Source organism: Halichoeres trimaculatus, unplaced genomic scaffold, assembly GCF_033239565.1.
Source record: "Halichoeres trimaculatus isolate MK-OKI-2021-1 unplaced genomic scaffold, fHalTri1.1 fHalTri1_scaffold_2, whole genome shotgun sequence".
NCBI classification, from domain to species: domain Eukaryota; kingdom Metazoa; phylum Chordata; class Actinopteri; order Labriformes; family Labridae; genus Halichoeres; species Halichoeres trimaculatus.
In genome coordinates this window covers 6,824,335-6,850,492 of record NW_027437180.1, presented here as the reverse complement: position 1 = coordinate 6,850,492, position 26,158 = coordinate 6,824,335, and the positions used below count along the sequence as shown (strand labels likewise).

At 39.4% G+C, this 26,158-nt stretch overlaps 1 protein-coding gene across 3 annotated transcripts in view; it reads right to left on the bottom strand.

Moving 5' to 3' along the window:
* rptor (regulatory associated protein of MTOR, complex 1) overlaps positions 1 to 26,158 on the bottom strand; it is a 347,202-nt gene that overhangs the window by 80,083 nt on the left and 240,961 nt on the right. For all 3 annotated transcript variants that reach the window (XM_074690536.1, XM_074690552.1, XM_074690545.1), the window contains exons 15-21: positions 25,631 to 25,705; positions 22,457 to 22,522; positions 17,989 to 18,180; positions 10,935 to 11,075; positions 9,661 to 9,781; positions 6,372 to 6,509; positions 2,587 to 2,742 (exon numbers count right to left, since the gene is read on the bottom strand). In XM_074690536.1, coding sequence (XP_074546637.1) covers positions 2,587 to 2,742; positions 6,372 to 6,509; positions 9,661 to 9,781; positions 10,935 to 11,075; positions 17,989 to 18,180; positions 22,457 to 22,522; positions 25,631 to 25,705 — 889 coding nt within the window. The remainder of the gene's footprint in view (positions 1 to 2,586; positions 2,743 to 6,371; positions 6,510 to 9,660; positions 9,782 to 10,934; positions 11,076 to 17,988; positions 18,181 to 22,456; positions 22,523 to 25,630; positions 25,706 to 26,158) is intronic.

Here is a 26,158-nt window from a genome sequence, read left to right as displayed (position 1 = left end):
CCTTCAGTCGTCTTTTCTGGTGCCACCACATTCTCCCAGTCGGTTATTTTCTATTTTTTCCTCCCATGCTTCGTGCTGTCAGAAGTGCTCTATCATGGGATGGCGCTGTCTCTGTATCAAAACACACTGTACTGTTCCAGTTCCTGACTCAGCAGGGTACCTTCTCCTCACTGATGCTAAAGCTACTCGTCTCCAGATACACACTTGGCAAACTGTTCACAATACAGTACAAAAGTTAATATTCAAATCAGCTTTTTCAGAACTTAAGAGTGACACGACCCAATTTAAATTCTAATGATGAGGAGGGAACCCATCCAAAGCTTTCATCAAACAACTTGGTGGGCTATGATTGACTTTAATAATGATAGAATTGCATCGTTATATTCAACATCTTTACTTTTCATTACGATCAGAAAAGTTTGAGGATAGACTAAGCAAGACAACCAAGGATCCATGCACACAACACAAAACAGAGAGGTGTAAAATCAAAAATGCAAAAGGCTCTGGTTTTGGCCTTTTGACTTGTTTCCTCTGACAACAGCTGCTGACGTCATGTACGTTGAAAACAGCATAAACAAATCTTGGGGCCAAACAATAGATCGGTCTAAAGTGAAGGGACACACTTAATTGCCCTGCCTCTGTAGGAGAAAGGGCAGCTCCTGAGTCTGTTCTCCCTAATGGGAGATATGAATGCTCGCAAAGATTATCACTTATATTTTTTTCACAGATGCCACTGTAAATACAGATATATTTTTCATGAAAAAACACTGTGAAATGAAAAAACGGCTTTTATTTTTTAAGATCTGCAGAAATTAGCTTTTCTGGCACAACTGCAACTGATGCTTCTTTTCAAACAGAGGGCAAACTGAAAGTGTCTATAACATACACACTAGAAAACATGTAGGTCTAAAAGAAAACTTGTTCTTTCTTAAATCATGTCATTTTGATGAGGGACTAAAAAGCAGATAACACTGTTGGGGTCAAAAAAGTTATATGTTATCCATTACGAGTTACTGTTTGGAGAGTAAAACATTACTTAGTAGTAGTAGTAGTACATAAAAAAAACTACTAACACCACCTTTGCATTAATTGACATTACATGGAAGTACTGCCACTTATTTTTCAATCATTTGTTAATTAATAGCATGAATCTACACCCAACAAATGTCATCATAAATCTTGATTATGGATGTAACCATTGCTCTCTTTAGTTATCCTTAGCACAAGTTTTTTATAACAGATTGCTAGGCGCCGCCCTGTTGTGGCTGCCTGTTGCAGCAGCTCTGTCTTCTTTATCCGTTTCTTCTTTATGATCATCTTTGTATTTGGAGTGAGTCATTACTTTGTATGGTTCATTTGTTGGTCATGGACACCAAACTGATTTTGTCTTCAGTGATATTTTTACTACTTTTTCCCCTGTGTTTGTCTGGAGACCCTACATGTGACCACAGCTGCATTGTTTACATGTGAAATCAGCTGTTAGCAGCTTGTAGCATGTCAGTGCTAACTGGTGCAAGGCCTGATGTTTCCCCACAAGGTGAGGAGAAGGAGGTGAAGACGACGTTCTGGTTCTCAGGTGAGAGCCAAGAAGTGACAACATCGACCTGTCTTTCCATCTGACATTCCATTGGGAATGTAAGCTCTATCTCCAATAAGACGAGCTAGCTGTGCTAACCCAGCAACAGAGGGAATACCAGAAGGCAGAGTAGCATCATGTTATTCACAGATATGGCTAACGGAGCTAACACCAGACACCAATGCCACATTGGAAGAGCTTCACCTGCTGTGAGCAGACAGGATCCAGGAGACAGAGACTGAACAGACTGCTGGGGAAGCTCAGTCCTGGACCCTGTGGAGGTGGAGACTGGCTGAACTGGACAATGATGGACAAGCTGTCGTCATCTGTTTTCTTGTGGACCTTTTTGCACTTTCTATACACTTTCTTACTTTTGTTTTCTTAATTGCTGCTGTGACTCCTCCTGAATTTCCCCTCAGGGATAAATAAAGTATTTTCTATTCTATTCTATTCTATTCTATTCTATTCTATTCTATTCTATTCTATTCTATACTGTTCTGTTCTATTCACGTGTTGTGATTAGTGACAAAAAACACTGCCCACTATGAGATGGTAAGTGTTTACCAATTCTTATCTTTTTAATTTCTTGTGACATCTCTTTTAGGATCTTTAAAAAATCTAAGCTAGGTCAGAGTTGGAGAAATACTCTGTAGGAAGAAGAGGCCCTGATAAAACCCACAGTTTTGGAGTATATGGCTTATTACAAAAAGGAAACTGAGTAGTATCCTTGTGTACCACTTCCTGATGCACACACCATGTCGCAAACTCTACATCACAGATGTGTAGTCTTCATCTGTAGTCAAAATAAAACCTCAGTCTGAGTGAAAACATGACAGGTGTTTCCTCAGAGTTTACAAAGGCCCTACAGCACAAAGACTGAGGAGCCGTCTGCACAGGCTGCGTAGCACTCAGCATAACTATTTGATGTTCCTCTGTGAGCAAATCGGTGAAAAGTATGATTGAAAAACAATGAAACAGCATTTTAAAGAGCAACTCTGACAGGCTGTTACCTATGAGGGAGTTGAGGGAGGAATAAGAGGACACCCGTCTCATTTTGTCAATGGTCTCAAACGACAGGATGTACTCGTCGTTGTCTGGGCTCCCCAGGGTGCTGCTGGCGCTGCTGCTGGTGCTCAAGTTACCAGGAGAGAAGGCTGGCGGTCCACCTTGATGACAAAAAACACACAGACACAAAAAGCTTCAGAGCCAATCAGAAAAAAACATCATGAGTCCTTTAATCTAATTCAAGAGGAGATAGTTTGGCTGCTGTAGATTTACTTCGAGGATTATGTTTATTGTGTTTGCTAAAGACAAATAACAGAGTAAACTTCATAAAGTATTAGAGCAACAAAGCAGACAAAAAGAAATGCTCATAACTTAATTTCAGCTGTCGGGCCCAGTCATTCCCTGCTGTAGCTCTCCTGATCACCAAACATTACACTGACTGAAGCAAACCAGAAAACCATGCATCGTCTGAATAGACTGCAGGCTGAAATGTGGATTGGTGGATTGGTAGAGAATAGAAATAAGCTGGGCTCTGTGTCTGCTGATGATAGACCCCACTGCTTATAGGAATAAGCACTGAGAATGTGAATTAGAAATGAGTGTCAGCAGTGGGTTACACGCATCACCAAGTGCCATTGATTCAGCTCCGCTTAGGGCTCGAGCATTCCTCAGTCTGGCAGAGGTTGACAGAGGGCGGGCAGTTAGCACTCGCTGTCTGAACCGTTGAGCAGAAACACAAACAAGAGGCCGGAGCTCTGAAGTGACAGCAGGTCACCAGTTCACAAGGCTGTGATCATGATGTTTGGGTGACATGACAATCATCAAACCATGATCTGTCATATTCATGCATCTGTCTTCAAAAGTCCATGGTGTTCATGCTTTAAACCCACAGTGGAATAATGCTTCTTTATGAACATTTAACCTGTTAAATTGAGGATCTTCAACTATCAAATTATATATATATATATATATATATATATATATATATATATATATATATATATAATATATATATATACACACATAAATTCAATTATACATGTTGAAATATACTGTTTTTAAATAAATAAAGAGAACTGGATTTGCTTGCCTTGAACCATACTCTTGCACATTCATACACAGTCTCTGCATGTCTATACTATAAGAACCATACAACTCAACAAATAAAGAAAAAATAGAATGAAGCAGGAGCACTGTCGCCACACAATAGACTAAATGGAAGAAAACCTGTTTTAAAGGAGTAAACTTTATCCTTTTATAACCAAACTGAAAAAAAAAAAGGCGATTACAGAGGAATGAATATAAGACATTTTAAGAAACTATTTCTTCTGTATTGTCTTGCAGCTTTTGTACAAAGAATTTGTGAGGAACTCTGCCACAGATTGCTGAATTCTGTAAAGATAGGATGTGGTTGTATAAATATATAAGAAAACACCTTAATGAAAAAACAGCCCACAGTGCAAGGCGTGTGTCTTCATCTCCACCACTGTGCAGGATGTTTTCTGAACACGGCACATAGAGGAGAGTGCAGTTCACCATGGAGAGCTCCCTGTCCACAGATCCCATTGACTTCACTGGATTTCAGTTCAAGAAGCTTCAACATTTATAGAGCACTTTGTCCAGAACAAAACCTGCTCTCTAGTGCACTATAAGCCAGGCTTTCTTGTGTGCTTCTGTCAATGAGCCCATTTAGACCAGAATAATTTACCTTGAAGGTCAGGTGCCACATGTACATTTATCTCTTCAAGACCAGATGTGATGTGTAGATTATTCCAGACAGTGACGTTTATCTTAGGTGTCAAAAAGCCTGTTGTCAATAGAAATAAGTAGCACAAACTTTCCACTTCCTGTTTGTGTATTTCAGCAAATCATTGGCGTTTCAGTAGTCACATGTATTGAGAACTATGACACCGTCTGAAATGACACTTCTTAGGCCATGTCCACACATAGCTGGGTATTTGGGAAACTGCACGTTTACGCCTGTCATCCACACAAAACCGCAGCTTTACATCACTAAAAACGATGCTTTCTGAAAACTCCGGCCAAAGTGAAGATTTTGGAAAACTTTGGTTTCATGGTTTCGTGTGGACGCCGGTAAACAGAATTTTCGGGTCTCAAATGTCACAGCTGAACAACAGGGGCTCATTCTGACTGGCTGGCATGGGTTTTACTTCAGGAAAACACTGCCCATTATGGCTTTGGCATGCTTGGAGCTGCACCCACCAGCAGATTTACCTGCTGCGTGTGGACAAAAGCATTTTTTAAAACGAACGAGGGGGGATATTCGCTTTTGAAAATACTTAATTGGCCTTAAAGGTATATACATGTAAATGCTGCATCTGATCTTAGTGAGCTAGATGAGTTGTATTTTCCTTTATAGCTGGATTACTGGGCAGATGTTTGCTTAAAGAAAGTTTAAACTATATTCTAAGGTAACACAGTCCTTAAAAACATCAGGATACCAGAATGTCAAACAATGACAAACAATACACCAAAGAGTGTGTCTCTTTTTAGTCCTTAGAAGAGCACAATAGTGTACACCTTTTACTAAATGGATAGAAAACCAAAAGCAGGTAGAGTTTGGTCACAGACTCATCTTGGAGAGCTTTGTTTTTAAAATGAACAGTAAATGAATAAAACGAAAAATTCATAGGACGGATGTAGAGGTCATGTCACCCTGACTTTTGACTTCCAAAATGTCAGCCCTCTTTCATGATTGCTACTGTAAAATTTTAAGGTATAAAGTTTTACCAAGAGTTTTCAAAAAGGAGCAGAGCCAATAATCTTTTTTTCCAGCACATAGTGTGACAGTGAAGTGGACATTTAAACATTTTGATCAAGCAACTGTAACTTTGTTATTTAACTGACATTCATGGAGTAAAAGTTCCTGCATCCAGGCCAAAAATAGGTACAAAGATCACTGTGACCTTTGAGTCAAACTGGAAATACCAGTTGTTGTCAGTAGTGTTAAACACACTGTCTGCGAGTTAACATTAACCCCTCAGCATTGGCTGAGGCTGATAGAGTTTAATAAAAGACAAGAGATCATTCAAGGATTTATCCAGACTCAAATTTGACCCAGATACTTGACCTCTGACTCAAACCTCTTGGACTGAACAATCAAATTATTTAATGCTTTTTTGAGTCTGAATCGCCAAATAAAAAACAGCCTCAATTTAGTTTGAGCTGTTGAGCTGCCTTGCTTAAACTCTCTTTGAAGGACTCTGCTCCTCTGTCAGGAGCCCTTCACTGCTGATAGTGCTGCCTTCTGATGAGAAACTCTGCATCCTGAAGTCAAAGTGCTTTCAGAGAGCGCAAAAGTTCACCACTGGAGAAAAAACATTATTTTAAAAGCACAAAACTTCACAATCATTTAAACCTTTCTAAATAAAACAGTTTTACTAAAAAAAAAGCATTTGTGTTTCAAACCACAGCAGACCTGGATTACAGCTATGGGCAGCATCCTCTGGCTACTTCTGTGTTTGCATGAGAGCTGGCTCGGAATAAATATAAACTACTCTGTGCTTGTTAAACTGATCACATCCTCTTACTGGATGCCAGCTCTGGTATTAACGCTGACAGAGTCTGTCTCAGAAACTGTTTTTCTGATGATCCACAGCTGATGTAGAGGAGGAGTCACCAATGAAATGTTGTTTCTTTTATTCAGCTGACTTCAATCTTCTTCTTTGTCTTCACTCAATCCGCCCACAGATTCCTCTAAAACCTCAGCTCATTGATCTCTCCCTCTGCGGCCTTAATTCATCCCCTCTGTTACTTCACTCTCTCTTACCTTCTTCGTTGAGGTTGAGGTTCTGCAGGCTCTTGTTCAGGCGGGCAGTGGTGGCAGCTCGGATGTTGGTGTAGGAGTTGACAGGTCGCAGGCGTGGGATGGCCGGGCTGTCCCTCACTGGAGTCAGGTTGCCGGGCTCTGGACGTAAACACAGGAGGGCATAGATCAGGTCAGAGCACGGATAATCACTGTCTAACGATAAGTGATGATAATTAATACTGATCTAATGGTTGGAAAGTTAGAGCCGGGTCAGACAGAGGCTGCACGGTGAGACGAGCTGAAACTTTCACTGAAATCTTGCATTTTGTCATTTTACTCGTCATTATGCAGCTACAGAGGTTGGTGCATCATATATCAGTGTCTCTGCAGGTTATAACAAGCTAAATTTAAGACCTTTTAAGACTTTTTTTAAGACCATAATGTATACAGTTTAAGACCCATTTCATATTAACGCTGGCAAAAAAGTACAAAAGACTTCAAGGAAATTTGGAGGCCCGGAATTTATTCACAGCTCTTTCACAATGGAATACAAAACACGTAATCTATCTTAAAAAATCAGAAACATCTCTGTTGTGAACCAAGATTTGCTTGGAAGTCAGACTAAGAAGCAATATTGGAAACTCTACAGCCAACAGCCATTGTGTGTGTGTTTTCCTGCGCATAAGAAGGAACTATCTGAGCTCTTGTCCCGTGGCTGCAATCTCCTCCACAATATCCTTGAGCTCTACCAATTGTCCTCAAAAATCAAATCATTTCAGCACAAGACTAAAGGTTAATGCATGTTTTAAACAAAAGTAACATCCATAGATTTTTGAGACCTTTCAAAATAGTTTGTAAGACCTTTTTGGGGATTTTAGGAGAAATTTAGACATTTAAGGCCTTAAAATCAACTTATTAGATTAAAGACTTTTTAAGACTTTTTAAGACCCTGCAGATACCCTGTATATGTCTTTTACCACTTGTATTTGTGTCTGTTCTGATGGCTTCTCAAGGCTTCAAGTTATATCCTGCAACGACTGCATTTCTAGATCTGATGTGGAAGCAAGCACATTAAGTAATATTTTTAAACATAAGTTCCCTTCACATCATTGTGCCTCAGATAAGAAAACAGACACTTCATATCAGACACTGTACTGTGTATGGCATTTTCCTTTGCATAAGGGAGGGAAACTTCCCTGTAGTCATTGGGTAATTTCTCTTTTTAAGTTGTCCTCACACTGAAACTAGATTAACAGGATAAATCTCTTTCTCTGTTTGAACTGACATCTCAACCTGCAAAAAATCTGACATTTTGTCTAAATTATAAGTTGCGTTCTGCTATGTTTGGCTTTTCAAATAGTTAAAGTGCCTTTGTTCGTAAGCAGCAGCTGGAGTCCTGACAAGCTGAGTCACAGCCGAATGTTTCCATACAACGTTTAGAAGCTGTTTCCTCTGTTGACAAATCTTTAGTCCTGAATTACTTCTTAAAGCAACACACCTCAGTTAGAGAACATTCAGCTTCAGCTTGTGTGTGTTCTGAAGAGCTTCCAATGCCTCCAAACTTTATAAAATAACAATGGAGAAAAAACAGAGGCTGTAATGTTTGATCAAACACAGAGTTATTATTCTTATAATTAAGGAACTATCTTTTATCTTCTACTATTGGTGAACTGTCTTGAAAAAAAGAAAAGAAACTGTAACTTTAAAAGCGCAATTCTCTACGCTTTTCACTTTTTCACTGGTAGCACTGATGCGACCAACTTTCTCAGTTGGTTGATGCTGCAGGAGACCTCAGAAACAGAGACAGGTAACTGTGCTGCACTTATTGATAAGGACTTTATCAGAGCCTAAGCTGTTTTTTTTTGTGTGTGTACGTGTTATTATTATTTTTTTTTTGGGGGGGGGGGTTGACAAAACATGTCATGAGTTAAACTCTTGCACTGGTTAAAAAGTTGATTCGTCCTGTGGTTAGCCCTGATCTTTCTATCTAACCCAGGGGTGGGCAATTAATTTTTACCAGGGGCCACATGAGAAACCTGAAATGTGTCAGAGGGGCACCAATTTTTTTCCACTGTAAAATGCTCTAAATTAAATATTTTGAATAGCTGTTACCGATTATCAGAAGATTAAGGCACTCTGTAAATATTTATATTAGGTTATGTGAAACGGTGGTGTTAAGGTCAAATAAGAAAACAAAAACAATTATTGAATCTTAAAATGATACAGAAAATGTCCTTATTTTTCGTCTTTGTCAATCTGTGTGATACATGAACTCACTTTTACCAATAAAGAGTGCTGGCAGGCTACCAACACTCCTGAAAATGGAGGGAGTCTCCCATTTTTAAACTCTTTTTCCCGCTGTTCTCCTGGCTTGTGATTTCTCCTGATTGTCCCCCAACTTTATGTATCCTTCTGTGAGCTCTAATATTTTACTAAGTCAAATCAAGCCTTGTACTTGGGCGTTATATCGAAAACTCAAAAACCATCCACCCCCTCTCTCTTAGTTGGTTTGATCCAAAGACGCTGCAGGAGACCTCAGAGACAGAGACAGATAACGGTGCAGCACTCATTGATGAAGAGTTTATCAGAGCCTTAGCTGTTTTCTATCTTTCTTTTTTGGTGTTGACATGACATGTCGTGAGTTAAACTAACGTAGCTCTGCTCTGACGTAGCATCTTCTCTAATAAGGAGAGTTTGGAGCAGAGTGAATCATATAGTGAGAAGGCTGACTCTAAAATAGTGAAACGCTTGTTGTTGTGAAGTTCTGTCTGTCTTCGGTGTGTGATGCGCATACGCCCGTGTACGCGACAGCTCTCTCTCTTCAGAACAGGAGGAAAGAGTTCAGGTGGAGGAGACTGACTGAGCCAGTGAAAGAGAGGGAGAATTCAATCCACAATTTTCACTTGCACAAACGTAATTATTCGCACATGCCGAAAAAAAGGTTGTATTTGCGACCATTTTGGTCACAGCCTCGAGCCCTGTCCTCCCTAACCTGTGGTCAACGTGCTGGAAATTAATGAAATCAAATCAAAAGATGAACCCAAGTTTGGACTTCTTGTGACTAATTAAATGTTGTTCAAAGCTTCTCTAAAAGATTCAGGGATGTGTGACACTCAGACAGTCACATCACAGCAGATGATAGTTTGGCTAGTCTGAACTTGAGTAGAGCCACAGGCCACAAATACAGAGGTGAGAAAAAAGAAATGAAGGCCAACACATAAACTGGACTTCAATTCAGCCAGTTTTAAACTGTGTGTGTGTGTATGTGTGTGTGTGTTTGTGAGAGTGTGTGTGTGTGTGTTTGGAGTACCTGCAGTGTTGGCTGGTGACGGCACAGAGTAATTCTTTTCTTCCTCGATAAACTGCAGGGCGACTGTGCAGAAGTTACTTTCATACTGGACCACCAGGTGACTCAGTGCTACAACCAGCTCCTGTCAAAACACACACATTGAGGAAAACACAAGTTCATACATTTGTAATCACTTGTTCAGATATCTCTCTGGCCTGATCATGTGAGAGTGTGATATAAGAGTCTGTAAAGCATCTGTAGGTTCTGTAAAACTTTTTTTGTTTAATTTCTGTATGTACCTCCTCACTGAGGTAGCATCAGTTTGAGAGCTGTCTGATAGCTGTTTTGAAATTCCACGTTCTGAAATATTTAACACTCCTCGGGTCTTTAGTGGTAGTTGGGAATTTTAGAAATATATAACTACATTTTCTTATATTTTGGTGAGGACGAGTTGGAAATATCAGCGTAAACCTCTCTGATGTGTAAATGTCGAGTATGGCGCTAGATTTTTAAGGTGATTAGCTTAGCATGGACGCTAAAAGCAGATGTAGATCACAAAATTAGTCTCATCCTGTGCACTTGCACAGCACTGTTTCTATGATGCTCCGCTCAGTAGAGGAATTGAAGGAGAGTTGCCAGGCTACAAGGACGTAGGGGGCCAATTTGTCAAATGAGAAATCCTTCGTTTTACAGCATCAGTTCAAAGTAACGTCAGGTGCTGGAAAAGAGTTGAGCAGCTAACAACTGTTTCAAAACCTTTTACTTTATTTATTCACAAAGGGATGACAAATTGAGTAGGGAGGTTTCTTTTTCTAGAAACATTTATGTATTCAGATTTGAATATTGTTGAAAAAAGCTAAATAATTATGTTGTGTCTTTGCTTTTAAGTTCAACTTCCTGCTGGTGCATCTCCTAATGTGTGAACAGATGAGGGGTATTCCGTGATTCTGCTTGCTCTTTATTTTAATGTGAACAGCACAATAGTAATACTGTTAAAGACAAAAATAGAAAACTGTTTTACGTGATGCTAAAGTTGATCCTTGTATTAACATAATGTGTTTTAACTGTCTAATACCCTGTACTAAAGAAAAAAATATATAATTCCAAACATTGAAAAACGTCTTTTGACTGTTGCCTGTGTTTGGTTTTATGTAGACAGTAGATCATAGATTCATTCTTGCTGTTTGTTTTTCCCTCTATTGCTGATCTACATTCATTGAACATGCAGCATGTTTTTTTTTTTTCTCTTTGTAGGTGTGTGTGTGTGTGTGTGTGTGTTTTTGTGTTGCACTGACCTTGCGGACCACGGGGCTGCCATCGTTAATGAGCTGGGCCAGCATCATGGCCACGTTATGGTCGATGGTAGTGGAGTGATCCGTCCTCTCAGCGGAGTTCCCAACAAACGTCCCGAGAGCAAAGACGGCCGCACATCTCACCTGCAGCCACACAAACACAAACACTGTTAATCACAATGTAGACGGCTTTTATGGAGTTTGAACAATGCACAGAAGCTACATCTTTTTGTCCTGTTCCCAAACTCAAATATTTGCTTGTCCAAACCACGAACGCTCAAAGCTTTGTTTTCAGATGACGATTTCATAGTCCAGTTTTCTGCTCTGGACATTATCTGTGCTGTTATCTCCTGTGAGCCACTTTCTGCCAGCAGAGCTCATTACTCTTACTCTCTGCTTCAAGTTTGGATGTTTAATCCAAATGTGCGCAAAACATATTCTCCATGAGGGATTAGTTTCGGAAGCTAAAGGGAATCACAGAACACTGTGAAAATTTGTAAATTGTTTGTGGGAATAGAAATCACATTTTCACAGACAACAGGATAAACTACACCACAGCCACTGTTTAATCTTGAGTGATGCTGCAGCAGCACACAGATGCTGCTTTGATGTGGTTTGGTTCACTGTGATGGAAATAACAAGCTGAATGTTGAAGGAACATACTAGAAGAGTCCTGTGATTTCAACACGTATTAGCACTGATAGTTACAATCTGCAACAATCATCATGTTCATCCTTTTTTTATGACCATTAGGCTCTGAACACCTGGACGATCTACTGCAGCACACAATAACAGCCCTTCAGTTTCATTAAGACTCGAAAAAATGTCAATGAGTAGATTTTTAAAGCTGTAGTTAGGGCTGCTGGGGTTTGCACAAGAATGAATTTTACACAATTGAAGTGAATTGAGCTTCTTCTTCTTCTTCTTTTTTTAAGTTACTTTTTGGGCTTTTTATGCCTTTAATTGAATAGGAGAGAGCACAGTGGATAGTGGAGGAGACAGGGCAAGAGTAGGGGATGACATGCAGGAAAGAGGCCACAGGCTGGAATCAAACCTGGGCCACCTGCGCAAGGGCGAACCTAATGGAGCGTGACCTAAACCTCTAGGCCATCTGGGCTCCAAAATCAGACTACTTATGTTTCTGTTCTTGTACATCACACCCCAAAAAATGACCACAAGTGACACTTTTAGCTGGGATCTGTACTGTTTTTCCAGGATAAAGACTCCATTTCCCATGAGCATTAGCATCTAATGTTGAGGATCTGACACTTACCAAAGTGCAATTTTGTTTTTAAGCAACAAATCTAAGAGCAGAGCTTCTTTCAACACTTCTTTTCTTTGTTCAAAACAACTTTACCCTACCCAGGATGCACAGCAACAAGGTAATGTATTTCTTTGTAGCTACCATAGACTGTAAGAAAAAAAAAAATGGACGTAATTTTGCTCGGCTCGATGTGAGGTCGCAACAAAAACTGCTCCCCAGGTCAAATAATTCTATCTCCCCAGTAATATTAGATGAGCTGTGATCAAACCTAAAAATAATAATAATAATAATAATACACCTCGTAGAAATGTTTCTCACAGCTGTATGTTGTGGTATTATTGGGCTGCATTGTGTTCAAGTCCTCTTTTTTCTTTAAAGTTTCATTTTCATTTGTTATTAGAGGTTAAAAACAGGTTTTTATGACACGTTTAACAATGATTGACAGCTGCCGATCTTGTGTAGTTTCTTTGCGAATATTAAGATATGTCCGAAAAAAGAGCCAAGAAGAGACACTCTTCTATGATTCTCTCAGAGTCCCTAATTGTCTCTTGTGTGCAGACTCTGGCGACACAATGGCAAAGACTGTGACAGGGTATTTTGGCTTCAAAATTGTACAATGAACGTAAAAGATGGAGCCACGCTGTCCACTCTATACATAGTCTATGTTAGTTACATAGAGCCGCTGTGTCAAACGTGACGACAATCAAACTTTGTAAAGTCAGTTTGCAGTTTAGCATCCAGAAGTCAAGCAGACTATCTGTCCAGTGTTAGTGACAGCCCAGTGCTCTGAGACATGTCTGTAACATTAGTGAATCCTGGTGATGTCCTGCCAGTCATCTACCAATCAGAGCTAACATAACCTCACTCTTCATTTTATTGATAGACTCTCAAGTTTGAACAGACCACTGCAGAATAACTGCTGACTGTGGGTTGGAATCAACATTATCACAAACAGATTAACTCGTGTTTCAGCTCGTGCTCTGAAAATCCCACTACAGTGTCCACGATACTAAGAAACAAAACCAAAACTTTTCAGCAGACAAAAAAAGGACAAGTGAAGTGTCATCAAAAGAACTTTTCAGTCAAAGTGCCAAAAATGGATTTGTGTTCTCCTGGGAAAATCCATACAACCACAGATACTTAAAAAGAGCATTAAAATACAACCAGTTATGGAGATTGATAATCTCCTTTCAAATACTGGATCATGAACAGGTAAATATCTAAAATTGAGCCTAATTTTAACACCACTTATAAAGTCCTCACAGAGCCTTTTAAGTCACAGCCTACTAATCCATTCTCTTCAAAGTCTTCATAAATAAATTTAAAACTAAAAAAAGAGGGGAAAAAGTGTAACATGATAGAAACTTAAAATCATCAACACACCTTTAACTTTGAAGATACTGGTAACACTTTAATTTACAGGTCTTCAAATTTCATCACACTAAGGTAATAATTAGACAAAGTTTTTTCTTATTTCTTTAAAATTAGCACATAACTTCTTTAAAAAACTGTCCAAATTTATTGTTGCAAGTCACAATTGGTAGGTTACTGTTTTTTCCAGTTTCTTTGAAATTTACTCCAAATTGCAAGGTAAAAAGGTGACAATTTGCTAATAATTTATTTGGTATTGAATCACAACCCACCACAAAATGTTTTTAGAAGTATCCCAATGTTTCTGCTGTTTCCAGAGAAGCAGGTGTTAAAAAGCTGCTTAGTTCTTGAAAACAGAAGTTAGGTTCATTGTTCCCTCTGATAGCTACCTTTGAAATGTTCAGTGAATAATTCAATTTCCCAATAAGCAGTTTATGGTTAGCTATTTGTTATTTAATTTCACCAAGTTCTTTAGTACCCAGTTTGTTGATATGCAGAATTGAGATCACGTTACATGATAAACCTTTATGATTAGGCCTATAATGTTTTACATGATACAACTGAAGGCTTCAGATGTGATGTGACCCCAAGAGTGGGGTTGTTAATTGGTCTTACCTGATTGTGATAGACACTAAGTACAGGCGCACTGTAAAACAGAATCTAGCCAAAAGTTTTGTGCTAATTTTAAAGAAGCAATATGCTAATTTTCACCAAATTTTAATAAAATTTCAGGGTAATTTCAAAGAAATAAGATGAAACTTTGTCTATTTATTACCTAAGTGCGATTAAATTTGTGGACCTCTCAAGTAAAGTGTTACCAAAATACTGTATCTTGTGTATGTCGGTGCCAACAAGACACAAATATATCATCTTTGTTCCCACTTGTTCCCCGTTTACTTTACTTCAAAGCTGACAGGTCAGTGCACACCTCAGCAACTTCCCAATTAATTGTTTGCCTGCTGTGATGACCTGAAGAAGTGTCACCCTCTCTGCATCCCCTCAGACTTTCACTTTTACTTAATTAAACTCTCAGCTTTGACACTGAACTCTCCCATCTCCTCCCGTCCCCGTTCAAAGTGTCGTTGGTTCCTTCACTCAGTCCTACGAGGCTCCAGGGGTGCACACACAAAAACACACAGGAATAGACTTGAATAATGCAGCAATCAAGGTGCCTCAGCCTGTGTGTGTGTGTGTGTGTGTGTGTGTGTGTGTGTGTGTGTGTGTGTGTGTGTGTGTCTAACACAAGGAGAGAAAACTTTAAAACACCTTCAGTTCAGGATAAATGTGCAGTATCTTCATATCATTCAGAATCAGGCAGGTTTTGTCTCCTCTGGTCATGATGTCAACAAAAGATATGAAAATTAAAAAAATGAAACAACCATAACACAGTTAGGTCTGTACGGTTTGTGTGTGTGTGTGCAGTGACAGATGTGTTTGTAGACCTCAGTTTCAACCCTACAGCCAGAGCAGATGCCCGTCCGGGGAGAAAGCGGGGTGATGCTCCTAAAAACAGATGTTCCTGTTGTGATCGTGTGTCGATAGATGCAAACATATGAGTGAGGAGACCCAGGGTGTGGGTGAACTTCAGAGCAACAGTCCATCTCCCAGTCCCCTTGGTCCAAAACAAGACCCCGTCAGGTGCTGTCACAATGAGGAAGAAAAGTCTAAAGCATGTGAGCGTTGAGGTGTGTGTGTGCATGGCTTTCCTTCTTAAGAGCAGAGGATAAACACTCCTTCAGGTTTTTAGCTTTTTTTGTCTTTGGTTTCTTTTTGGTTGTGCAAATTTATTGTTTCTAGTCCAGACCTACAGCTGTAAAACCAGACTCATTATCCATAAGCTCAGCAGGGTGAGGCCACAGTAAATGGTAGGAATTTGGAAAACTAAACTTTGTGGTAAAATAAAGAGCCTGGAAGGAGCTGGACTGTGGAATGCTGAATGATTTTTAAATGTGTGCAAAACTTAAAGAAACAAGTTTCAATTAGTACAGACTTTAAACGGTGTAACAAATTGTTCTCAGAACAGGAACATCGTTACAACAGGGAGCAGAACCCTGGAAATTAATTGGTTTGATTCTTACAGAGCCGGTTGTTGGCTGATTTATCTCTGTGAAAAGTTTCTTCCTCGGTTAATTGATCACAGCAGCCTCCTGAAGGCAGCAGGACACATATGTTAATAAGTGCACAGCATCTGATCAGAGATGTGCCACGCCAGAGCCCGGCGCCAATTTGTACGACCGTCTGCCAAGTGCACCTCCAGTAAGTCACAAGCATACATCATCCATAATCCCCCGCTGCACACACACACACACACACACACACACCTGTCATTACTGTGTGTTGGGTTGATCATGCGAGAGAAGTCAGATCACAGTGACTCCTGTGAACTTCTTTCTTTCTTTCTTTTCTGTGAATGCTGGCATGCCGCAGTGCACAGAAACACAGAATAGTTTCAAATTTATTCCATATATCCATCATAGTGACAGTTATGAAGGAGAATCTTGTGAAAATTTACACCACTGCTCCTATTAGCAGCTTAAAAACATGACAACTTGTTAAAAGAGCTGTGAAAATAAAGTGAGAGCACACTGCAGTCTGAGTAACATGTAGATAAAAAGAAAAAGGAACATGAGTGATCCTTCAGCTTTGAACCCATTAAAAAAAAAAAAAAAAGCTTTAAAACAGTTTTCCAAAGTCTTGCTTGGGTCTGCATCTTCTTTAAGATTAGTCTGTTTCTTGAAGTAGGAGAAACGATCTGTCTCTTTCCAAAGGGATGAGTTTGACATTAGTGTGACAACCACTCAGCTCAAGCTGAACAAGACTTTAAAAATCTAACAAGGCCAAATCAAAACACTTGAAACAAGAATAATCAAGTAATGAAAATGGTGCTTTAAAAAATTATAAATCTCAGCCAACCACGCATGAATAAATCAGTTAAGAAGAAGAAATTAGGGCCCCAGAGAGTTGCAGTTTTTGGGCAGTGGGTGATTTAAAGGGGTAGTGAGGAGTTTGACTGTGATCTTGAAAAAGTCTCCTTTCTAGATATATGCCTGATCATAATCCACACTTTAAAATGAGATTATCGGCACCCATTTTAACCTGGTTCAGGTCAAGTAGGACCGGACTGATTTACGGCATTTCTAGGTCTCTATGACAACACCACATCAGCTGACAAAGTTTAGTAGTGAGAGGAAATAAAACACAGAGATCTGTGTTTTTCTCTGCTGAAAACGATTTCAATGATTAATTTCGTAGTGATGGTGGACACAGGAGCCTAAATGTCAGTCAGAAAAAGGACAGACAAGCAGAAGAAAGATAAACAGGAGAGAGATACAGCCCAAGCTAAAGGCTAACACAGGAGCTAAACTGTTTGTGATAATGTTGATTCCAACCCACAGTCAGCAGTTATTCTGCAGTGGTCTGTTCAAACTTGAGAGTCTATCAATAAAATGAAGAATGAGGTTACGTTAGCTCTGATTGGTAGATGACTGGCAGGACATAACCAGGATTCACTAACGTTGCACATTACAGACACGATTTAGAGCATCGATCTGCCAGCTACGCTAAATATAACCCTCTCAAAGTAGACGTTCCAGATTTTCAACAGCTAATTGCTAGTTACCTAATTACTCCACATCCACATTTTATGAGCCTTTTTTTCTCAGACGTACCACTGTAGAACTTAGTTGTGCATTAGCAACAAACTTCCAACATGGCAGCCTCCTTGGTTTCACCAAAACAGATTTTCAAGGCATCAATTTCATGTAAATTTGACTCCCAACCTCCATCAATTTGAAACCAAAACTGCATAAGATGAATCCTGAATATATATAGATACAGTACACACCAATAAGTACATTGTATCTCCTCTGGGTTTTACCTTAGGGACAGCTTTATTACAATGTTGCAACATCCCAGAATGCATTGCATGTGAAGGTCTCTCTCAAAAAAAGCCAGAATTGTATAAAACTACCTCATATTACATTTTCCTCCAAATGTCTGATTTTTTCTGTTACTAAAACTTAATTTGAGCCTAAACGGATTAACGGCTACTAAACTACTTACAAACTGACAGTGTTTACTTGTTGTCACATTAGCCTACAGATACGTCAGAGCTGCTAATGGCGCTACATATAGCCGACAACCACGTTTTAAACCGTTACGCTACGCAACTGTACTGATTAATACCATACCTCAGGGGGTTGTATCTAGTAAAAAAGTTGTCTTGTACAAATAATTTTTAAAAAAAATCTGACCTCCATTTAATTCTAAAACAAACACAAGCCTCACTAAAAGTAATTTACGCCAGTGTGCGTGAGACTCCAGGCCAGAAGGTGGCGAGGTAGTCCAATTAAAACAGATCCTCCTCACAGCGTCTTTAAAAAACATCTTTCTATACTTTTCAGACATCGTCCAACCTCTCACCTCAGGAATGGGATCTGACAGCAGGGTGTAGAGCTTCTCGTGGGCGCTGTCTCGAACTCCACACCAGCGCGCTGGGTCGAAGTTCTGCCAGATTCGGCCCAGACAAATTGCCACCCATTGGCGGAGCCGGGGGTGGGGGTCTGACAGCTGCTCCAGGCAGTTGGCGATTAGGTTGCCCTGCAGACAGGCCTCCTGGTGGGGGAGAGGAGAGGAGAGATGTTTGGATGTGCACTTTTTACTTTTAGGATTTAATATCATGAAATGAAAAAGAGGGAACGGTGAGGTTTCAGACAATAAACTAAAAAGACCAAGTGTTTGAGACATAACTTCCAAAAATCTAAATAATGATTGGAATCCTAAACTTCTCCTGTAACTTCTGGAGAGGAGTCATGAACTTGCACCTGTAGCAGTAGACACTGTTTTGTTTTTAATTACAGGATATCATGGACATCATGTCTCTGTGTTAACTCCTCTGCAGCACAAAGGCTGCAGGCAGAGAGCAGACGTGTAGCTCATTAGCCAGTTAATCAGCACTAACCTGTAACCTCACACTGTGCCATGGACAAAAAGATTATCAGCTCTGCAGCAGTATGACTTGTTTCTCTGAACTCTTCAGCCCTCTTCAAGAGTTTCTTTGTGAACTCAGGGTAATTGGTCTATCACAGTTCAAGGCAGCTAAAATGGGATGGAAATGGGGTTTCTCCAAATCAGAATCCTTTTGGACATTCGTCATGACTGATGTTCTTTTTCTCTTTTACAGAGGGTAATAAGAACAGTGGACTATGTAACACACTTCACTTAATATTTTTTTGTGCTCTGAGTGATTTTAACAGGAATGCTGTTTTGATTCATTTCTCTCATCCTGGGCTTTTCTTTTTCTGTTTTTCAGCCTTAAATGAAACTTCAAGGATCCTGAAAACGCAGCATTGAGAATTAAAGCCTAGCTCTCTGAGTAATGAAAGGCCCTGACTGACTCATTTATGATAAGTCTGAGACTTTTCAATACATTTTAATTCCTCCTGAAACATTTATCAGTAAAAGACACAAAACCACAAAGGCACTTGACACTTAGTAAAAAATCTACCTCGACAGGAGTTTATATCCTGAAAGACCTCCACTACTGGAGGTATTCTAGGTCTCATTTTACAAAATGTGTCTGAAAAGTTAAAAGAAATTTTTGTGCCAAACTTTTCAAACTTTTTTAGAGAACTGTAAATACTCTGGCTGCATTGTGACATTAAGAACATCCAGTGTGTAGCTTCAAAGCCGAGGCTCAGGAGGCTTCAAGTTGTAGAAAAAGAATGAAGGATAAGTGGAGTGCTGCGAATTAGGGATGGGTACTGAATTAGGTACTTTTATAGGTACCGACTGAATTCAGCCAAAAGTACCAGATACCGATTCACGTCAAATCGAAAGGTACCATGTTTAGGCATCTAAATGCATCCTTGTGACTGTGAGGGAGTGGAAGAGTGGGTGTTTTTCTATGCTGGACATGAACACAGCATTGCAAGGATATATTGAAGAGTAAATATGTTAAATTGAAAAAAAAAAAAAAAGTTATCAAATGAATATTTTTTACCACATTGACACAAAAAAAGTACTGAAAATTGGTACCGTTGGGTACCAATACCAAGTGCCAGGTACTGGGTATCTGTACCATATCATTTCAAATGTGAAAGGTACCGAACACTACTGCAAATACACACTTGATCCAAATTTTAAGACCAGTTAAAAAAATGCACAAGTTTACATTTTGCACAGCTGGATATTGAGAAGGTTTTAAGTAGAACTTAAAAATACAAAAAGAAAATACGGTAATGAGACAAAAAAAAAAAAAAAATTGCAGATGCGATCTTCTGAAAAAAACAGTTAAAGGGAAATAATCATCAGCTGATCAAAACTTCAAGACACAGCTCAAAAAAAAAAAATTGGAAACTTTACAATAGAAATTGCTAACGTATCATTGTATTTTGTATTTCAATTTGAAATCATCTAAAATAAAGATGTTAAAAGAAATGAGGCGCTCCGTTATGCCTGTTCTTGTGTTCTTGTTGTTCAATTCAAAAATTTGTTTCAGCATGTTTGATGCGAGTGTTTCCGGGAGGATGGTGGGGACTTTTCTACCCAGAGATTTCCTTCTTTCCACCTTTCAGTGCCCCATGTTTGCTGTCTCTCTGAAAAAGTCCAAATTGGCTACTTCAGGGTATTGAAGGAGTCGAGACCTCTGAAGATGTTGATTGTTCTTTTAGATGTCTCTCAGATGTCGTCTGATGGTAACTGGGCTGCAGTCAGCACCAGAAATGGCCTAAACTTGGGTTGAGGATCATCCCATGTCTTGACAGACAGGAAATCAGATCCTCTGGCTCAGCGCCAATGAAGTTTTGGGGTCTACCACTCGACTTTCCTGATCTATAACCCTCAGGATTGTTTAAGACCTTCAAAAAGACTGTCTCACTGTGTCCAACCTCAGAAGCAATGGTGCATTGCAAGAGGCCTTGCTTATGAGTCCTGAATCCATATCCAGGTTATAGCTTTTAAAGGCTGCGGTGTCAAACTTTTGATCAGCCATTTCACTTTAATTGTTGTTATTAAAACAATTTTTTAGTCAATGTCGCATTTTGAACTTCTGAACTTTACTAAGATCCAACAGTGTAAAATATAAATTTGTGCAATTTTTCCAGCTGGTTTTAAAGTGTTGATGAGGTGGGTAAATGTATTTAAGTCAATTCATTGATCCAGCTTATTCTCACAGGCTCTACTGTTATGATACAGTAAGCTTAATATGATAATGAGAATCATCTGAGGCCATATCTTCATTCCATCCACTGATCCCTAATGCAGAGAAATAATCACATTACTCTGTTTCTGGCTTCATAAATGATGTTCCCTCATGTCTAGTCTCAGAATCTCGGAAGAACCAGGATAAGCGCCCTGTTACCATAAAAAGCAAGTTCCCTCTTCAAAAGCAGAAATCATTGGCTGTCACATCCATAATTCACACAAGACACCTCGGATAGTGAAGAGGAATCAAGGTGGATCCTGTCCATGAAGGCATGTTTGTAGTCAAAGGGTTTCAGTGGCTAACAACACTGTTCCTGTCTGACTTCCACATGAAGTGTTTGCAAATCAAAGCTTTTAAAGAGTTAATCAGAGGAAAAAAAACTCTCTCTTGTAATGATTGAGAGCATGGCAGAATATCAAATATAAGATTGGCATTGTTTGAATGCAGATAATCTCTTATTCATAAAGCCAGAAGGAAAACAAGTAGAGTTTATTTTCAAATAGAAGAGAATCAAAAGAGAAATAAATATGAGAGATCAGAAAACAGTGAAAAATATGTCACAAAAAAGAGCTTGAAGTTAAAACAAAAACGTTTCTTGTTTCCTCGGTAACTCAGCTGTTCAAGGCTTTTAATTATTCACACATAATCTGTGACTTCGACAGCTGTCATGTGTGTCAAAGCTCAGCGCTGAGATTTCCTTGTGAACATACATGCCATAAATGCAACACTCAGTACACCCATGAACCTTTTCTTGAATGGGCTGCTCAGTGTGCGGAGCTTTTTTTCTCTAAAAGATTGAGACCAAAAAATAATAACAGAAAAAAGAAAAAACAGTGACACAGTGTGCCTCAACACACACACACACTTTCATGAAGTGTCTGGGGCTGCTGCAGCGTCATTCCCTCAGCACTGATTGAGTCTCCCAGCTGAACCCTGAGAGCTGGAACATTAAGACACCGGTGCACGGTGACATGTGCGCAGCAGCCATACTGCAGTAATGAGTGCTGTTGGTGAAGGTAAGGAGGATAAATAATGGAGATGTGGAGCAGGCAGAGAGACTCTCTGTAATGTTAGGGGGGAATAATCTATTATTTACAGACCTGTGAGAGAGGTAGAAGCATTAAGGAGCCTCGGTATGGAAGAACAATGACTGCTCCAGAGCGTGAGAGCACAAATGGCTTTCCTGATTTGTCACGTTTATATAATGTCTAGAGGGAAAGTACTCTAAGGTACGGAAGAAAAAATAAATTAATCAAACACACTTTACAAACCAGACATAAATACAAGAGTGGAGAGGAGGAAAGAGGAGCCACAGGGAGTGATGGTGGAGTTACTCTTTGTGTTTACTGGGTGAAATGATGAGCTACATCACCCAACATCACTCCTCTGGACATTTGATCAGCATCAGACACAAAAGGCTTCTGGGATTGAACACCGTGCCACTTGTGGTGATAAAGTGTCACCATGGAGGTGGCTGGGATGAAGACAGAGATTACTGAGGTGACTGTTGGTGACAAAACTGTCACATAACCAATATCCCCTTAATACACAATGGGCAGGAGAGTTATATCTCACAGTGACGACCGGCTGGCCCCAAAACAAGCTGCTGAGCCTCTGGTGAGGAGCGTGGATGAGTTACATGGTGAGGTAAGCAAACAGTAATACATGCTTGTTCAACACTCTTACCTGTCCTGTGGTGTAGTTATTGACGATAACAGCCAAGATGAAAACAGCCATGGTTCGATATTCAGCCTGTAACAAAGAAAGGAACTCTGAGATGCTGAACTCCAGTTTGTTCTTCTGAATTTTAAATCTTTTTGTTTTTCTGCTCAGTGCTTTTCTGACTCAATGCTGACTCAGCATTTCAACATTTTGTTCTACTTTATCTTCTGTACATTTTTTGCCGCGCTACTCCTTCATATTAAACTATTCAGCTTCTTCAGGAAAATTCCGAAGTTTTTAGAAGCTTCAACATACTTCCACGTACAGACTTCATTTCTGCTTCAAAATGTTCACAAATCTTTCAGCTTTTCATGTGTGATGTAACTTTTAGATATATTTTACACTTTTTGAGATTTCACTGTTTAAGCAACACAAACTTTCACAAAAACGCTGCTCTTACAGTGCGTGACATCAGCAGCCAGAGTGAAGGAGGCTGCTGCTGAGATGTTAAAAATTTCTCGAACAAACTGTCATAAGTCTCAGAATCTTCACTCTAGAAACATAACAAGTATGTCAAAACGTTCCCTGGCTTCTTCTACTTTTAAAAAGGGAGTATCTAAGCAAAAGATCATACTGTCTAGCCAAAAAATGCCCAAATGTGAGACAAAACCTCTTTTTCCCGTAGCCTGCTGTAATGTTATTTTTGACCTACTTCTTCACCTCAGCTGCATTCGTAACCACATTTTTACCTCGTTGTCCTGGCCTCATTTCTGGCTCTACAGACATGAAAAACACGTCATTGTGTTCACCACAGTCTTCAGATTATCAGGACATAACTGATTTTTTGACAGCTTTTACGGTTTTGCCACAGCTACAGGAGAACCAGACTCTATATTTGCTTGTTCATCATTTGTTACGCATACAGGTCAAACAGTTGCAGCTCTCTGCAGCGTAACAAGCAGGTTACCATGGAACCCTTTAATCTCACACAGTTGTTTATACTAACTAATCAAAACATTCAGGAACAAAGACACATGTGTTTGCTCTTTCTGTAACACTAACACACACACACACACACACACGCACACACATGCACACACATGCACACACATGCACACACATGCATGCACGCACGCATGCATGCGCACACACTCACATACACACACACTTTTACATGCAATCATATACTGATACTCCCATCTCTACTTCAGTTTTTTATTGTACCATAACTTCTTAAACTTCCTCTGTTTTCTCCATAGTTTATCCAACTTCTTTCACAACTAAAAGAACTCAAACTACTTCTACTACTTTTACAGCTGTCTTTTATTAGAGCATTTCAACAATTCATTTTAATTACTTTTCTTTTTTGAAAAAAAAAAAAATCGCACACATTTTCAACTCTTGCAACTCTGATCTTTAAATCTGTTCTAAAATCTGTTGTAACTTCTTTTCTTTTGATTCTGTTTTGTTTTATTGTATCTTAATGTTTATAATCTACTTTTTAATTGAATTTTAATTGTTTCCTTTTAATGTGTTCTGTCTGTAAAGCACTTTGAACTGCCTTGCTGAAATGTGCTAAATAAATTAAATAGCCTCGCCTTGCCTTACTACTTCTTCTTCAACTACTATTTAAACCTATTTTTCTGTTTTTACTATTAATTCGGCTTCTTCTTTTCAACATTCCACATTTTAAGCTCTCTCTCAATGTTTTTAGCATTTTTTCCCATTTTCTTCTTCACTTTCAGCATCTCAACGCATTTGCTTGAAATGTAATTTTTCTAGTTCTTCTTTCATTCTACTTCTCATCTTTTTAATGTCCACATAACTGAAGTCTGAGCCACAAAAACACCAGATCAGAACTGATCTCCACGACCTTATCTGACCTCCTTTGTCCCTAGTTTCACCATGATGGCTTGAGGCTTTAGGGTGCAGCCGTGTCTTAATTAGTGACTTTGATTTGTCAGCTCTTTGTGCCAGATCCTATCTTGTCCTCAGTCTTGCTGATACAATACCTGAAAGGTAACTCAAAAAACTTGATTGGAGCCAAGTGCTCCCTCTGATTATTGTACAAAACACACTTTTATCACTCTTTTTTCTCATCAGTAAAACATTTTCTGTCTTTTGGCAGCTTTGACTACATTTTGGAGTTGCCTGATGGACGGAACCTGAAAAGGGTCAGCATTTATACTGCTGCCAGCAGCATTTACACTGCTGGCAGAAAAGCTTTAGACCAGGGACAAGGTAGGTTCCAGCATAAAAAGCTGGCAAATCAGAGTCATTAATTAAGACACTGCTGCACCCTAAAGCCTCAAATCATCACGGTGGAACTGGGGACAAAGGTTTTTTGGTTGAGTTTGTGGAACTTAGTACTGATCAAGGCTCACAAACTTCTCAGAGTCCTCTCAGAGAGCTTCTAGCTCAGCCTAAAAATTCCTAGCAAGGAGTCTTAGCTTAAGAGTGATTCAGGAAGTTTTTTTAGAGCAACTCTGAGCAAAGAGGGGACAGAAACCCAAACCAAAACAAGAGCAGAGATTACAGCACACAAGCAAAGTTGTTCTTAAACAATTTCGTAGGCTTCTGTTCAGACTCTGGCTGCTGACATCGCTTACTTTGATATCAAATATTTTATGAATGTTATAAAATTTGCTCATTTACTGGACTGTTTAGGGGTGGATCACTAGCTTAACAGCATCCACTCTGAGGCTTCTTAAAAGTCCTCCTTCCTTCTCTTAACAGTTTTTCACTGAGATGCTTTCTGAGTAACCTTTATCTGAAGGAAAATTCTAAGAAAAATCTCAGAGTTCCAGGAATTCCATGAAGAATGACGTCTATAAGAGCTACTTTAGCCTTGAGGTGCTTTGTGAATGCTGGCCTTGGTCTTTCTGTGGCTCAGAATTTGGCTTGAAACTCCAGTAACATGAGAGACATACATAATGCTAGAAGAGGAAGAGCAAAAGGAAAGATGAGGGTGATAATTGGGACCACCAAGAGATGCCAAAACAAATAAATGTATAAATAGACAAGTGCAAATGCTTTGAAAATAATGTTAGCCCCCCAAAATGGAAGTGAGTCTTGCTATTATTACAAGTCATCATCTTTCCTTAATACCAACCCTTTACCCATAAAACAAAAGAGTCAAATATTTTTACTTTTCTTTTCAGTTTTGTCCATGATCAAACAGAAATGCTGGATACTTACTGGCATGTAACTGTCAGCTAACACCGAGAGGAAATACTTGTGTCCGTTGTCTTTCACCAGGTCAGCCTGACATGACTGTGAATAGAGATGAAGAGAGAGTCAGAGAGAAAAAAGTTTAATCCATCAGAAAGCGACATGAGTAACTCAAGGCTATGTTCTGCTTCTCCGCTGCTCACATAAGTCCTGCCATTAAGGAGTGTTCTTACATTTCTTCAGTGAAGCCAGCACCATGCTTTGAATGGACACTGAACCAGTTGGTTTCCATTTTCCTTTGTTCCTTTACATGTTCACAGAGAAAGGATGACCTTTCATGAACACATAGCTTCTTTGTTAAGTGGCAGGTATAGCATACATTAGAATACCATGTATTCACAGTCTGCTGTTCTCAAAGGTCTCAAAGCTCCTGTTTGACTGAACGTTAACATGAACTGTGGGATGAAAGTTTACTTTGATATGAAACAGGGTGAGTAGATGCAGGCCTTTCAGACTAATTTTGGACTTATTTTTGCTCATGGATTTCCCCATTCC